The 13740-nt window shown below is 38.8% G+C and overlaps 1 protein-coding gene across 3 annotated transcripts in view; it reads right to left on the minus strand.

Moving 5' to 3' along the window:
* The window catches only part of CWC27 (CWC27 spliceosome associated cyclophilin), a 124999-nt gene that overhangs the window by 102168 nt on the left and 9091 nt on the right, over positions 1-13740 (minus strand). For 2 of the 3 annotated variants that reach the window (XM_050912807.1, XM_050912808.1), the window contains exons 8-10: positions 12235-12314; positions 8939-8960; positions 4771-4943 (exon numbers count right to left, since the gene is read on the minus strand). In XM_050912807.1, the coding sequence (XP_050768764.1) occupies positions 4771-4943; positions 8939-8960; positions 12235-12314 (275 nt within the window). Of the gene's footprint in view, positions 1-4770; positions 4947-8938; positions 8973-12234; positions 12315-13740 lie in introns of all 3 variants that reach the window. The other variant, XM_050912806.1, reaches the window with a different exon arrangement.

A 13740-nucleotide genomic window follows, 5' to 3' on the forward strand; every position in this document is an offset into this window, starting at 1 on the left:
AGAAAAAGTCATGCATGTTAAAAGACAGTACTCTGAAAAAATATTTTTAGAAGTTCAATTATTCTATTAGTACATTTAAATATCTGATAAGATTAACAATTCTGATAGATATCAGACGTTTCCTGGCCCTCTGATATGCTAGTAGACACTACCCTTCAAGCTATATATGGTGGATCCAACTTTTTGTTTGATATTTGCAGCCGCCACATCTCTGCCTGCTCTGATCAACACACACTTGGACTATAGTGGGTGGTGAAGTTCCGCGAGAATATTATCAATCATCTCCAGTACACTTACAAAAAAGTCACTATTCCAGACAATGAAACTTGATGTTTATCTTACTTTATCTCATCAGACCTCAAAGTTAATAACACCTTATTTGTTACAAACAATACCATGCCTTTGATTTTCGTGCCAGAGTATGCCAGACAATTATTTGGAAAACAGTAAGTCTAGAAATCGATGTTACTTGTGGTACTAAGCAGTGCCTCCCAAGGCTATAGCTCGCAACTGCTAAAAACACATCAAATAAAACCCTCTTCTGAGTTAAGATAACCCATTTGGCTACAATACTACTGCTACTGCCCTGAAAAAGTGGAATAACCACAAACACAGCACACTAACCATCCACATGCAGAGCCAGCAGCTTACAGAATGCCTACACAAATGTCTCTGAAAATGTGATAAAACATCATGCAAGCTTGGGCATAGAGTATCTCATTCCTAAGGGTATGCTCTAGTTTTGTGTTCCCTTCATGCTACAGACCTGCTATCATACCTTAGGGAAATTTGTTTCTAGCAGCCATCCCTGTAAGACCCAACAGACAGTTAAACAGATTGGTACGTAGTAAGTACTTACAGAGTCCAATGTCTTTTGCTATTCTAAAGATGTTATCTGGCTGCCATGTACTTGAAGGTACTTTTTCAGAAAAAGCTGTTCTTGGAGAACTTTTAAATTTCTGAATTCTCACCTCCACTAACCCATGCAGCTATCTAACACTAATGTGTATTTGTCCAATCTCCATGATCCAGAACAGTTCATTGACTCCGAGAAGCTTATACTTATTCTGTATTGGGGAATATTATGGGTGTTGTGGTTTAGCCCCAGTCAGCAGCCAAGCACCACACAGCCACGCCCTCACTCCCCGTCCCCCCCTCCGGCTCCTGGTGGGATGGGGAGGAGAATCGGGAAAGAAGGCAGAACTTGTGGGTTGAGATAAGAACAATTTAATAACTAAAGTAAAATATAATACTAACAATAATAATAATGAAATATAATAATAATAGTAATGAAAAGGAATATAACAAAAAAAAGGAGGGGGGAGAAGGAAAAAAAAAACCAGTGATGCACAATGTAATTGCTCACCACCCGCTGACCGATGCCCCAGCAGCGATCTGTCCCCCCCGGCCAACTCCCCCCGTTTATATACTGGGCACGACATTCTATGGTATGGAATACCCCTTTGGCTAGTTCAGGTCAGCTGCCCCGGCTATGCTCCCTCCCAGCTTCTTGCACACCTGCTTGCTGGCACAGCATGGGAAACTGAAAAGTCCTTGGCTTAAGATAAGCGCTACTTAGCAGCAACTAAAACATGAGTGTTACCAACATTATTCTCACACTAAATCCAAAACACAGCACTGTACCAGCTACTAAGAAGAGTTAACTCTGTCCCAGCTGAAACCAGGACAATGGGTAATATCACAAACATTATTAGGCTGCAGGATTAATCAACCACTGAAGGCAGAGTACTGAAAACCAGGAATTACTCTTTTCTGCAGTCAGGAAACTGCTTCAGCACAATGTTTCTGCAAGATGTGAGACAGAAAACTACCTCACGTACTCTTCTCGCACATACTGACATACAACCATTTTAATCGACACAAATATTCATGTAATTTATCACTGGGATTATGCATCGATCTCAACCGTAGGACTAGTAACCAAATTTTGGGATCCAAGTTATCCATCATCCTCCTTGATCTCAGTATACTTTCTATGGACCAGCTGTCTAGCAGAGATAGTACAGCCACCAATTTCCAAAGCAGCCACATAGCACAACTTCAAATATGGCAGAAAGGAAAAACGGGGGAGAGGTTTTTTGAAGACGTCTTGTATATGTCCTCTGAAACAATACCTAGTTATATCTAGCACAGCCATGAAACATGGCACTGAATTTCACATACTGTGATTTACGTGCTCTTAGAAAAGAATGAAAAACAGAAAGCCAATGTTCATGAAATAAGAGTTTTATGCTGGTATACTAACACTACATGGTTCTACAAAGAGATCAGATTTATGTACGGTTCCAAAAGAAATGGATTAACATCAGTTTACAGATCTGACCACACAAATCTTGTTGACTACATGAAGTTTGCCAAAGCAGGAAAGTTAGTTGCCTTGCCTCTAACTAAAAGTAAAATCATATGACAGGAAAAACTAATGTCCATTTAAATTACAGATTTTGTTTACTATATCCCTTTATGTTACTGTGCTGAATTTTTGATGTCAAATGCTCTTGCTTATTTATCTCCAGCTATTAAGTACATTGGGTCTTCAGCAAACACAAAATTACGAGGAACTTTGGAAGTAACATCTTCTAGGCCTGAAAAAAAACCTGACTGGAACCCACTCAGATTTGCTCAAATTACAAAGGCTTCTGTACTGTACCTTGTGTGCTTCTCAGATTCAAATCAATACTGGAGAACATGTAGAAAAGGACACTGAATTTCCTGCTTAAATCCCATGAATATTTTATTTTCTGGAGCTATTCAAACTTACTGAAGCAGTTAATAAAAATTGTTTTCTTGTCAATGTTCTCACTGGGCTTTTCACTGCCCCAAAAAAGGTAGAAAACAGCAACACTTACAGTTGGTATATTTTAATATACCAATATTAAAAGATTATCCAAAATAATGCAAGTGTTCCTACCACTCTAAAAGCATGGCCTGCTTCTAAACATATGGGTGACACAGAGTTAAAAATACTACCTCACATGGAAGTTACTAATCTTGCTTTTAAAATCATATCAAATTCTTTCAATAAAAATAATCAGATCAATATCCATCAAGTTGCAAATGTCAGGGTGTGATTTCCCTTCTCTCTTAATAATTAGTTTTCTTTTACAACTAAGATAATGATTGAATGCCCACCATAACTGACAACAGCCCCTTCTTCAATAAGATATAGTTGTTTTTATTTTTAGCAGGTATATTTAGTCACATAAAACCAGAATAACCTGCAAGCGTTGCACGTCAGATATGTGAATTTCTGATGACTGTAAAACAACAACTGATTTTGTTTCAGTTATTCCTTCTGCTTTCCAATCAAAGTTTCAATATGTAGCTTATCTCAAAGTGTATTATTATTAAAACAAATTTATCTTCATGTGTCTTGACCCAAATCCTTTACTTCCCAGTTATTAATAGGGACAGGAATTGCTATGGAACTTGTGAAACGTTTATACTGACTACCAGGTATTCTTTTGTCACAAACAGACTGTCCTGGATTCTTCCATGTTGGCAATATGCGTTGGCCATTACATATAAAACCATATCTGCAGTGGGGGTAAACAGACACACACACAAAAAAAAAGGGGGGTGCGGGGGGGGAAGAGGAGGAATGGTTCAGTTCAGAGGAAACTGTTGTGGGACAGAATCTAAGACAGCCACTACATATGCAGAATTTAGCATAGGCAAAGCCCAAATAATTTCATCAGGCAGTTATTTATGACAACTGTGCAGAGTTGGAGTACAAAATCTAAATTGCCTTTTTGATGCTTCCTCCCTCTACCCTCCAGTAAGTTTCACTGAATAAGTAAATTTACACATTGAAATATAGAACTGCAAGGACTTAATTGTTCAGTAACTTCTGGAGCCCACATTTATTGAAATACTGGACAATAATTCCTAGTAAGTTTGCCATCAGGTCCACTACACATCACTTGCATACATGACGAAAGTTTTTAGGCAATATAAATATGATCGGGCAGAAATTCCCAAACCAGCTCTGGAAGAAAGACTGCCAAGACACAAGGTTCCAAGAAAACAAATTAACTCACTGAAAACTGAGTGCTAATCAGTACTGATGTTCATGAAGGCTGGCACAGCTATATTACATGATGAACCCATGCTTTTATGTCTGTAAAGAGCTGAACACTGCTACAGAAACATAACAATTTGTCTAGAGCTAGTTTAATAATTTGAATACAGTGTTACACTACTAAACACAGACATATTCCAGCCCTCTAGGAACAGTCCTAGATGGTACTTAAAAACTGATGCATCAATTGCAGTGTTGAAAAACTGGTACACTGCAAGAATGACTAGTGTGTTAAACCAGACTTTAATGGATGACTAGGAAGCCTTTACTTTCTGTAAGTCTCAGTGGTGGATGACCGCCATGTGTTATCACAGATAAAGAAGCTACAAAACTCAATCTTACAACTGTGTAGAAAGACAAAGTAAAGCATGATAAATACATATAAATACTCTTCATTTATAACTCACAGGGAAAAATAAAACTCCCATAAAACGTATCAATAAGTGGTCAGTGTAACAAAATGTAACTTAACTGTTTGGCTCAAACCGCCAAATGAAACTAAGAAATGAGAAAGCAATAGGCAATTTCATCTTCCACAGTTGGAGGGGGGCAGGGGGGAATAATTTTAACGTAATACTAACCTATCAATGTAGTAACTGCAAAACTGGAACTGAGCAGAAAATCTAACTGCCAACAAGCTGAAGGAAAAAAAAAAAAAGCACAATACTTACCTGCGACTAGTTGTTTTCTTTTCTGTCTTAGTTTCTTCCTCTTGAGGTTGCTGTTTAGCATTTTCATTTGTATCAATTTTCAACTTCTTGGCAATGCGTTCTTTTATTTGAAATTTCTCATTGCTAGCAGCTTCACCTTCTACACTATCAGCATCTTCATCATGTTCTTCTTCCTCCTTTATTGATTTAAAATGATAAAAGTTCTCCTTTAGCTTTTTTTTTTTTACTACAGAATGTTGAATATGGAAAGTTTTTCTTACAAAGATAAACCCTTACCAAAAAAAAAAGAAAAATACTTCATTTCAAAGCAAACTTTTCAATCAAATATCTCCTTATTTGCTTCAGAGGAAACAAAAAATTAGAAATATGATAATTAAATATTTTTTCATACACAAATTACATCTTTTTTGTATGGATTAAAAAACTAAAACAGTCTATTCCAGACTGTAAACCCTTACAGGTCTGCAGGAGACCTCATAGCAACATGGTAGTAGTCTCATCTTTGTTCATAAATCCAAAATCTGTTCAAGGCAATACATTAAACATTTCCTTCATTTTCCAATAAAAGAAAAACAAAACTTATTAAGAACTTCCTGCCACAGGGCTATACTACAGTCATGACGGGATGGAAGAGATTTGCCCGTTGGTCTCCATGAGGGAATTTACAAATACCACATTGATCAAAAGAGGCTGTGAAAATCCGTAGCATCAATCATCCCGACTTGCTACAGAGGTACTATGCTTCCAGGCCTAGCAGAGGAAAGCAAAAGGGGATAAACCACCTTGGTTCAAAGACATTTGGAGGGAGAAATAAGTCATTCCTCTCAGTCATGAAGAAGAAGCCTGACTAGACCAAGAGATTTAAGTTTGACTGCTTCCTTCCTTGAAGAAGGAAGCCTGCATGAATCTTAATGGAAGGATGCCAGCTCAAAGACTAGATGGCACACCTTTCTATACTTATTTTGGAGTGATGCTAATTAGCTAAAGCAAAAGCGTAAGATGCTACATGATTGTAATTTTAACCACACAGAGAGAAAGGCCAGACTTAGAAATGGTCTTCCAAAGTACTGTACTGTATCCAGGAGACTGCCAGGATGTCAGCACTTGGACAGCACCACTCTAAAGACAATGTACATGTCCTGGCTGTGACTGACAGGTAGGAGGAAGAGTAGCATGAAGAGCATGTCCATAAACATGGAGGGGGAGAGGGGAGAAAAATAAAAGCAGCAAGAGGCACAATTTTGGGAATAGAAGAGAAAAATCAAGCGCTGGATTTCAGATGTTGTATTTGAGACACTGTTTAGGAATCTTCAGACTACCATGCTTAGATTTTAGATTTAGACAAGGGAAGACCAGTCAGGAATAAAAAACGAAATCTGTGAATATTCAGCAGAGTAAAATAGCTGAATACTTCGTCAGTGAAATAACTGAAAGGTTGTTGTGGAGGTTTTGTCTGTTCTTTTTAAATAGGGGAAAGAGAAAAGTGGAACAGAATCAGCATTTCACTTAATTTCACAGAAAATTATTGCTTGACAGAGGAGATAATGAAACTTTCCAAAGGATTTGCTTACTTGATAAATGATCAAGGAGATGGGATGACAACAGACCTCAATGGCAGGGGGCAGAATCCAGAAAAGCAACATGACAGGACTGTATTCAAGGTGTTTAACAGTCAAGGATAAAGACAGACTCCTGGGAGAGATTTGGCTAGGGCTTAGGTACGAGCATTTCACTGAAACACAAAGAGGTGGATAGGAGAGTTTCTAGAATAAAAATGGACAACTCTAGACAAATTGCAACTGCTAAGTAGTAAGCTAATTAAAAATTACAGAAATCTGAGTAACAGGAGGGGGGTTCCATGGATGGTATTTTAAAATGGGAGAGACAAAATGGTTCAACTTGTCCAGCTCAGCTGAATCTCCTCGAATTTTCCATTCCCCTCACTCTGCACAGGATTTCACCAGTTTTCTTCTAGAAAAACACTGACAAAATAGGATATAACCTTCCTCCTCAACCCCTTCCCTCCTGCAACTCTACTCTTTTCTCCTGTCCAGTCTCCTCCTTCAGTCCCTCTTCTGTCTCACTAACTTCATCTGATCTCGTATCTCCCATTTTTCTGAAGTCTTTTTACCAACTAATAGATTTAACACATTTCCACTCAGAGTGGGCTACATGACAACTCAGGAGGGAAGCAGCTGTTCAGTTGGATGATGATGTTCCCCTAGTGACACAGAAATGCAGAACTGCCTGCCTGGAAGCTGTACTAGTTTTTGCTGCTGTTGTTAGCTGGGTGGAGTTGCCGTATTCTTCTCTTTGCTCTGGAAATAAAAATGTAATGAGAGATTTTGTGTCAGAATGACTAACGGCTACTGTATGTAATATGATTTAGCCATTTCAGAAGATTATTGAATTGAGGGGCGGATATCAAGCTTTATCTATCCATAGTACTACACGAAACTTCCTGTTCAGTAACTAACTGACAAATAGGGAGAGGAAAAAGAGTTGTGCAGAAAGGGGAAATGGAGGAATGTCACTGGCAGGAAAAAAAAATTTCAGTCTTGTGAACACTTTTCATATAATGTTTTCATTAATGACTTAGGCACAAAGAGAGATTTAACAAATAGCAATGAGGTACTGGTAAGACAAAGGATCCGACTCTCAAAGCATGAAATGTATGACCTTAAGGACTGCAGTAAGAGAAACAGGATGATATTTAATAACATGAACAGCAAGGTCAGGCGCTTAGGGAATAATAACAAGAGTTTCTCTTACACGCTAGGGACTTGTTATTTGGGGGAGGTAGGGAGATCTGGAAGAATTATTTGCTCATGGGATGGCTATAAAACTACCAACATGTTGCAGCCGTGTAAATGTGAAAGTGATCCTGTGATGTGTTAACTGAAATAAATCCAAGAGAGATGATAAAATACTAGTACCACTTTACAAGGCTCAGGTAACTGCCTGAAATGTTAGATTCTAGCTAAGATCTTTCAATTAAATCAAATTTAAGGACAGCACCTGCAGGAACAAAAAAAAGTCTTTCTATTTCCTACTTCATGACACTATTATAACAGCATTCAGATTAATCAGGCTGAAAAATAAAAATTTAAATAAATATACCTAATATGTCCCTGTTCTATATTCCCTGAACCCAGTACACTTAACAAAGGGCTATTTGAACATCTGAAGAATTGTTAATTAAATACTATTCTCAGAACGCTTCTAACACTTAAATGCTCCTGTGCAGCAGGAATTACAAAGGGGAAGAGTCCAAGAACCTGAAGTCATACTATGCTTAGTGGAAAAAACAACAGGAAACAGCGTGGAAGCAGACTGTTTTCTTTTTTTTTTTTTTTTAGGCACAAGAATGGCATAGATCGTGTCTTTCCTTCACTTCCATAGTGCATCAATTAACAATGCAGTACCTGTGCATGGTGGTAGATAGAGAAAACAGTACTTTTCAGGATTCAGTCTGGGGAATGGGAGATTACATTCCTGGTCAAATATTACACCCTTGTCTAAACAGCAACTCAAAGGGGTACCCCCATGACCTACGGCTGGAGGTAAAGACATACTTCAGCTGGCAACCTTACTTTGCATCATGTGTGACGATCTCCTTGTAATTAAAATAGCCTCCATGTTTGGTTGAACGTCACACCTTGGTTATTCAGATTTCCTGTCTTTCAGAGGTGACAGTCTTTATCAATACAATTTAAATGATAAATATTCACTGAAATTTTGTTTCGTTGAAGAAATCTTTCCAACAGGACTCTCACTTATACACAAATTTCCCCTCAGACATTGGAGTTATATCATTATTCATGACAAACTTAATTTTAACTTTTTTTTTTAGAAGCAGTTTCAGGGCTTTTATTATGGTTTGTGTACTCTGTGGTACATAACCTCCCATATACCTCATCTACTGATCAAAATATCTGGTAAGCAGTTTTTATAAAATGCAGTAGGTAATATGCAGTAGTAACTCTACCCTGCTGTGAATGTTCACAATGGTCAAACCTTAGAGCTCTGAAAGGGCCTCCAGCCTTTTGCTGGGAATCTGACTTGAGCTAGTTTTCAAAAACCTCTAAAGTAGCATTTGTTCCCCTAAGAAAATCTAATTCACACACAGTAAAAAACAAAGACTTATTTGTAAAAAAATGTTACTTACCTCACTCAAATCCCTTTCTTCACTTGCTGTTTCACTAAAAGAAGAAAAATAATCATAACTACTCTGAAGTATCAGGGGAGATTTAAAATACTGTTTAAAAGAACCCAGTTCTTAAATAAAAAGAATTGTTTGGTTAGCTACTTGAAATTTTAGTCAACCTAGTCATTTATATCACCCTCATATTCATCTTAAAAGTATCCATTAATAGTATTTTCTATTATTTGACTGTCATAATCCTTTCTAATTGGAAATGTTTAAAAACACGGTATAAAAACACAGACTTTCATACAATGGATAAATTCTAACCATATCTTGAGCTATCCAGACAAAACACTAATGTATTCAGTTAAAAGAAAAAAGAAACAACAAAACTCACTTAAGATGGACGGTTTTGATCTCATATCAAACCATTTATAGCATTTCATTGCAAATAGTCTATATTTTGGAAAGCCTTCTTTATATAGGCACGTTTGACATGCACTATACTGATAATTAAGCTTAACATCAAAATTTTCATTTGTCATACAGCTACAGTTTAGTGTATTAAAAAAGGAATGTATTTGAATATACCAAGGCTAACATATCCACTGTTAACTGTCACAAACTAAAGACCCTTGAAGATTTTTCCATCCCACAATTCAAAAAAGAAGTTATGTTAGAGAAACAAAGCAAGGAATATTAAAGGAGTCCCCAAAGTCAAGCCTTTGAGGTGCGCTCTGAGCCATCAATAAATAATCAAGGTCATCAAAGAAACCACAAATTTGTTGGAATCAATGACATTGATTCCATTTAAAAAATTAATCCAGAAAACTCTCTGTGGAATTATTTCTTAATAGATTATAATTAAAAAAAACCCCAAACCACATGAATTTATAAGTATTAAAGAAAACATTTAGAATGCATCCAGGTCTGTAATTCTGATGTCAGTCCTGAACAAGTAAAAACCACAGCAAGAGGTCAAATGACCTACTTGGGATCTGTGACATGGCTATAAAGGGAACTGCCTTACCAACTTCTGGGAGTGTTTTGAAGGGGCTACACGTGGTTGTGGATGATCTCTCCGATATATTTGGACTCACACAGAATCTCTAACCAAAGGTTTTTAAGGAAACTAAGTAGTCCTGGGGTGATGGGAAAGTCCACGCATGAATAAATAGATGGTTAAAAGACCAGAAACAAAAGTTAGAAGCAAACGCTTCTTGCAATGGAGGAAGATCACGAGCGTATCTCCACAGTAGTCTGTGTTGGGGCTTGAGCTGTTCAGTGAGCTCAGTAACAAAGCAGGCAAACAGCTAGGTCATTGAGTTTTTTGATAATACTAAGTTACTCAGGATAGTAAAGCCAAGAGCAGACTGAAGAATTGCAGACAGATCTGGTTGATGAGACAATAAAATGATAGATGAAATCTGATGTAGATAAAAGTAAAGTTATGCATATGAGGAAAAGAAGTCCCACATACAGAACAAGGAGCTCTCAGCTGACCATCATGGATCATGATGTGTCCCTCAGGGATCTGTACTGGGACCAGTACTGTTTAATATCTTCATCAATGACATAGGACAGTGGGATAAAGTGCACCCTCAGCAAATTTGCAGACAACACCAAGCTGAGTGGTGCCGTTGACACACCTGAGGGATGGGATGCCATCCAGAGGGACCTGGACAAGCTTGAGAAGTGGGCCCATGTGAACCTCAGGAGGTTCAACAGGGCCAAGTGCAAGGTCCTGCACCTGGGTTGGGGAACTCCCAGTATCAATACAGGCTGGGGGATGAAGGGATTGAGAGCAGCCCTGCAGAGAAGGACTTGGGGGTGTCGGTTGATGAGAAGCTCAACGGGACCTGGCAAGGTGCGTTTGCAGCCCAGAAAGCCAACCATGTCCTGGGCTGCATCAAGAGAAGCGTGGCCAGCAGGTCGAGGGAGGGGATTCTGCCCCTCTACTCCACTCTCGTGAGACCCCACCTGGAGTACTGCAGCCAGCTCTGGAGTCCTCAGCACACGAAAGACAGGGACCTTTGGAGTGGGTGCGGAGGAGGGCCACAAAAATGATCAGAGGGATGGAACACCTCTCCTAGGAGGAAAGGCTGAGAGAGTTGGGGTTGTTCAGCCTGGAGAAGAGAAGGCTCCAGGGAGACCTTATTGTGGCCTTTCAGTACTTAAAGGGGGCTTATAAGAAAGATGGGGACAGACTTTTTAGTAAGGCCTGTTGCGATAGAACAAGGGGTAATGGTTTTAAACTAAAAGAGGGTAGATTCAGAGTAGATATAAGGAAGAAATTTTTTACAATGAGGGTGGTGAAACACTGGAACAGGTTGTCCAGAGAGGTGGCAGATGCCCCATTCCTGGAAAAATTCAAGGTCAGGCTGGACAGGGCTCTGAGCAACCTGATCTAGTTGAAGATGACCCTGTTCATTGCAGGGGGGTTGGACTAGATGACCTTTAAAGGTCCCTTCCAACCCAAACTATTCTATGACAAGCATATTCTTGGAGTTGATAGATTTTCATGGAACTATCTCAGCTCAATACTCAACAGTGGTTAAAAAAGCAAATCAGAAGTTAAGAAGTATTAAAAAGAAATAGAGAAGAAAACAGACTATCTTTATGCAAGCATACAGATTTATGATTCACCTCATTTTTAATATGTTGTTTAGATCTGAAAAAAAAAAAAAGATATTTTAGAACAGAACGAGGGTTGGGAAGAGCAACAAGAATAACCACAGGTACAGAACAACTTCTGTGTGAAGAAAAGTTGAGTAGGCTTTAAAAGTTTAGGCTAGGAAAGAGATGGTCTAAGCAGGGATTGTGGTCAAGAGAGGTATAAAGGCACTGACTGCTCTCTGCCTCTTCCAATGTAAGAGTTAGAATTTATCAAATGACACCACTAGCAGCCAGATTCAGAACAAAATGGGGAGGTACTTCTTCCTGCAGCAGACAGGAAGGCGTGAATGTAAACAATATTACAAGAGACTGAATAAGTACTTTGATGAGAGCTCTATTAAGGATTGCTAAATAGATGAACTACATCAAACTCTGACAGTCCCCTGAACTGAAAGTAGATAGAGGCTGGGAGACTACTCAGGTAAATGTTATGCTTGCCCTGCTTTTATTCTTTGTTGGGCATCCACTGATGGCCAATGTTGGTGATAGCATCGTGGGTTAGAGGAACATTTGGTCCGATCCAGCATTGCCATTCTTAAGTTCTTAAAGAGTAACAGACAAACAATGAGTACCCATGATGCTAATCAGGTCTAACATCCTGAAAGTAAATCTGTTCTGGAAATTGGAAATCACATATTAACCTTTTGACAGCAGGAACTGAGCTTAGCTGTGGATCATCCTTCAGTAGATCATGACTACTTTTACTTTTTCCCTTCATGCTCTGTTAAAAGAGAAAAGAAAAAATGTATTATAAATTTCAGTGTTTGAGAGAATAGGTGGTTAAAAAGAACAACGGTAAGAAAAAGATAACTTGTTTCTTGTTAGCTTTAGCCTAACCAGTAAGCATAAACACTTTTAATAGCAGAAAAACAGAGAAGGTGTTCCAGAAAGAGGAGCATCAAACTGACCCCATGGATTTAAAAAGTATTTTTGCAATAGCAATGCACTGAATTTTAAAGGAAAGAGGGGAAGGAAAAAAAAAAAAAAAAAAGAGATTGTTTAATCATCACAGTCATTACACATCATAAAGACACATGGTCTAGCACATATATACTTGAGTGAATGAAGAGGTAAGAACTTCACTTTCCAATAATGGCATATGACAACTCAAAGAACTACCGTGTACAAAGCAGTACTTATCAATTGGTAGAACACTAATTAGACCCCTAGCAAAAAAAAAGAAACAAACACGCAATACATCAACCTGCACTACATCATGCAGGAATCATCTACTGAAGCAAGCAGTCAAGTAAATCTAACAACACATAAGATCTTCAGGCAGAAAGACTGCAGTAAGAAAGCATTCCCCATGCTAATCCAAAAAGTACACTGAAATTTCAGACTGCAATCAGACTGAAAATCTCTGTTACAGAAACAGTCTGTATTGTGACCTGAATGTCTCCATTTCAGCCACATTTTATAATCCTTTCAGGAAGACAGTAGTTGTGTGGATAATAAGATCTTACTCATTTAAACACAACTTCAATTTTTTATTATGTAGAAAAAAGGACTAACACATTCAGCAACATGAAAAATTACTTCCTTCAACAAGTAATTTGTGTGTGTGTTCAGGAGCTAGATGACCCATAAGACAAGTGCTTATCACCTTTGTAAACTGCTCCAAACAGGCACAGACAATTAAATGAGCAGTTTGGACACTGAAAGCTTCAGTTTAAACACTAATCAAAAACAAGTGGGGACCCCACTGTCAGGTCCCTGAGTGCACGAATAGCCTTAGTGGCCTTGAGAAGTTTTACCTGGAGCTCCTCTGCCCATGAGCACCATTTCGGCTCAGGCCTGAGAATCTACTCGCTGCCTGAGCTATGTCAGAGGTGTACCTGTGTCTAACCCCATCTTCTGGATGGGCCTGTTGGACCCACATTGTAGACTTGTCTCCAGCCTTGTCTCCTGTCCCATCTCTTGCTGCTCCTAACTGCACTCCCTGGATGGGGACCTTGGTCTTTGTTATTGCTTGCTGTGTCCAGGACCGTTGATGAACCCTGTTATCAGCAACCAACTCTGCCTGCTGTATCCAGACCCTGTGGGATTGTGTCCCTGTTGGTGAGCGCACTGCCTGTGCTAGAATCACTCTTGCCTCCTCGCTCGCCCTCCCTCATTCCGCCATTCTGCTCTTGCCACTCCTTGAC

Source organism: Gymnogyps californianus, chromosome Z (assembly GCF_018139145.2).
Source record: "Gymnogyps californianus isolate 813 chromosome Z, ASM1813914v2, whole genome shotgun sequence".
NCBI classification, from domain to species: Eukaryota; Metazoa; Chordata; class Aves; order Accipitriformes; family Cathartidae; genus Gymnogyps; species Gymnogyps californianus.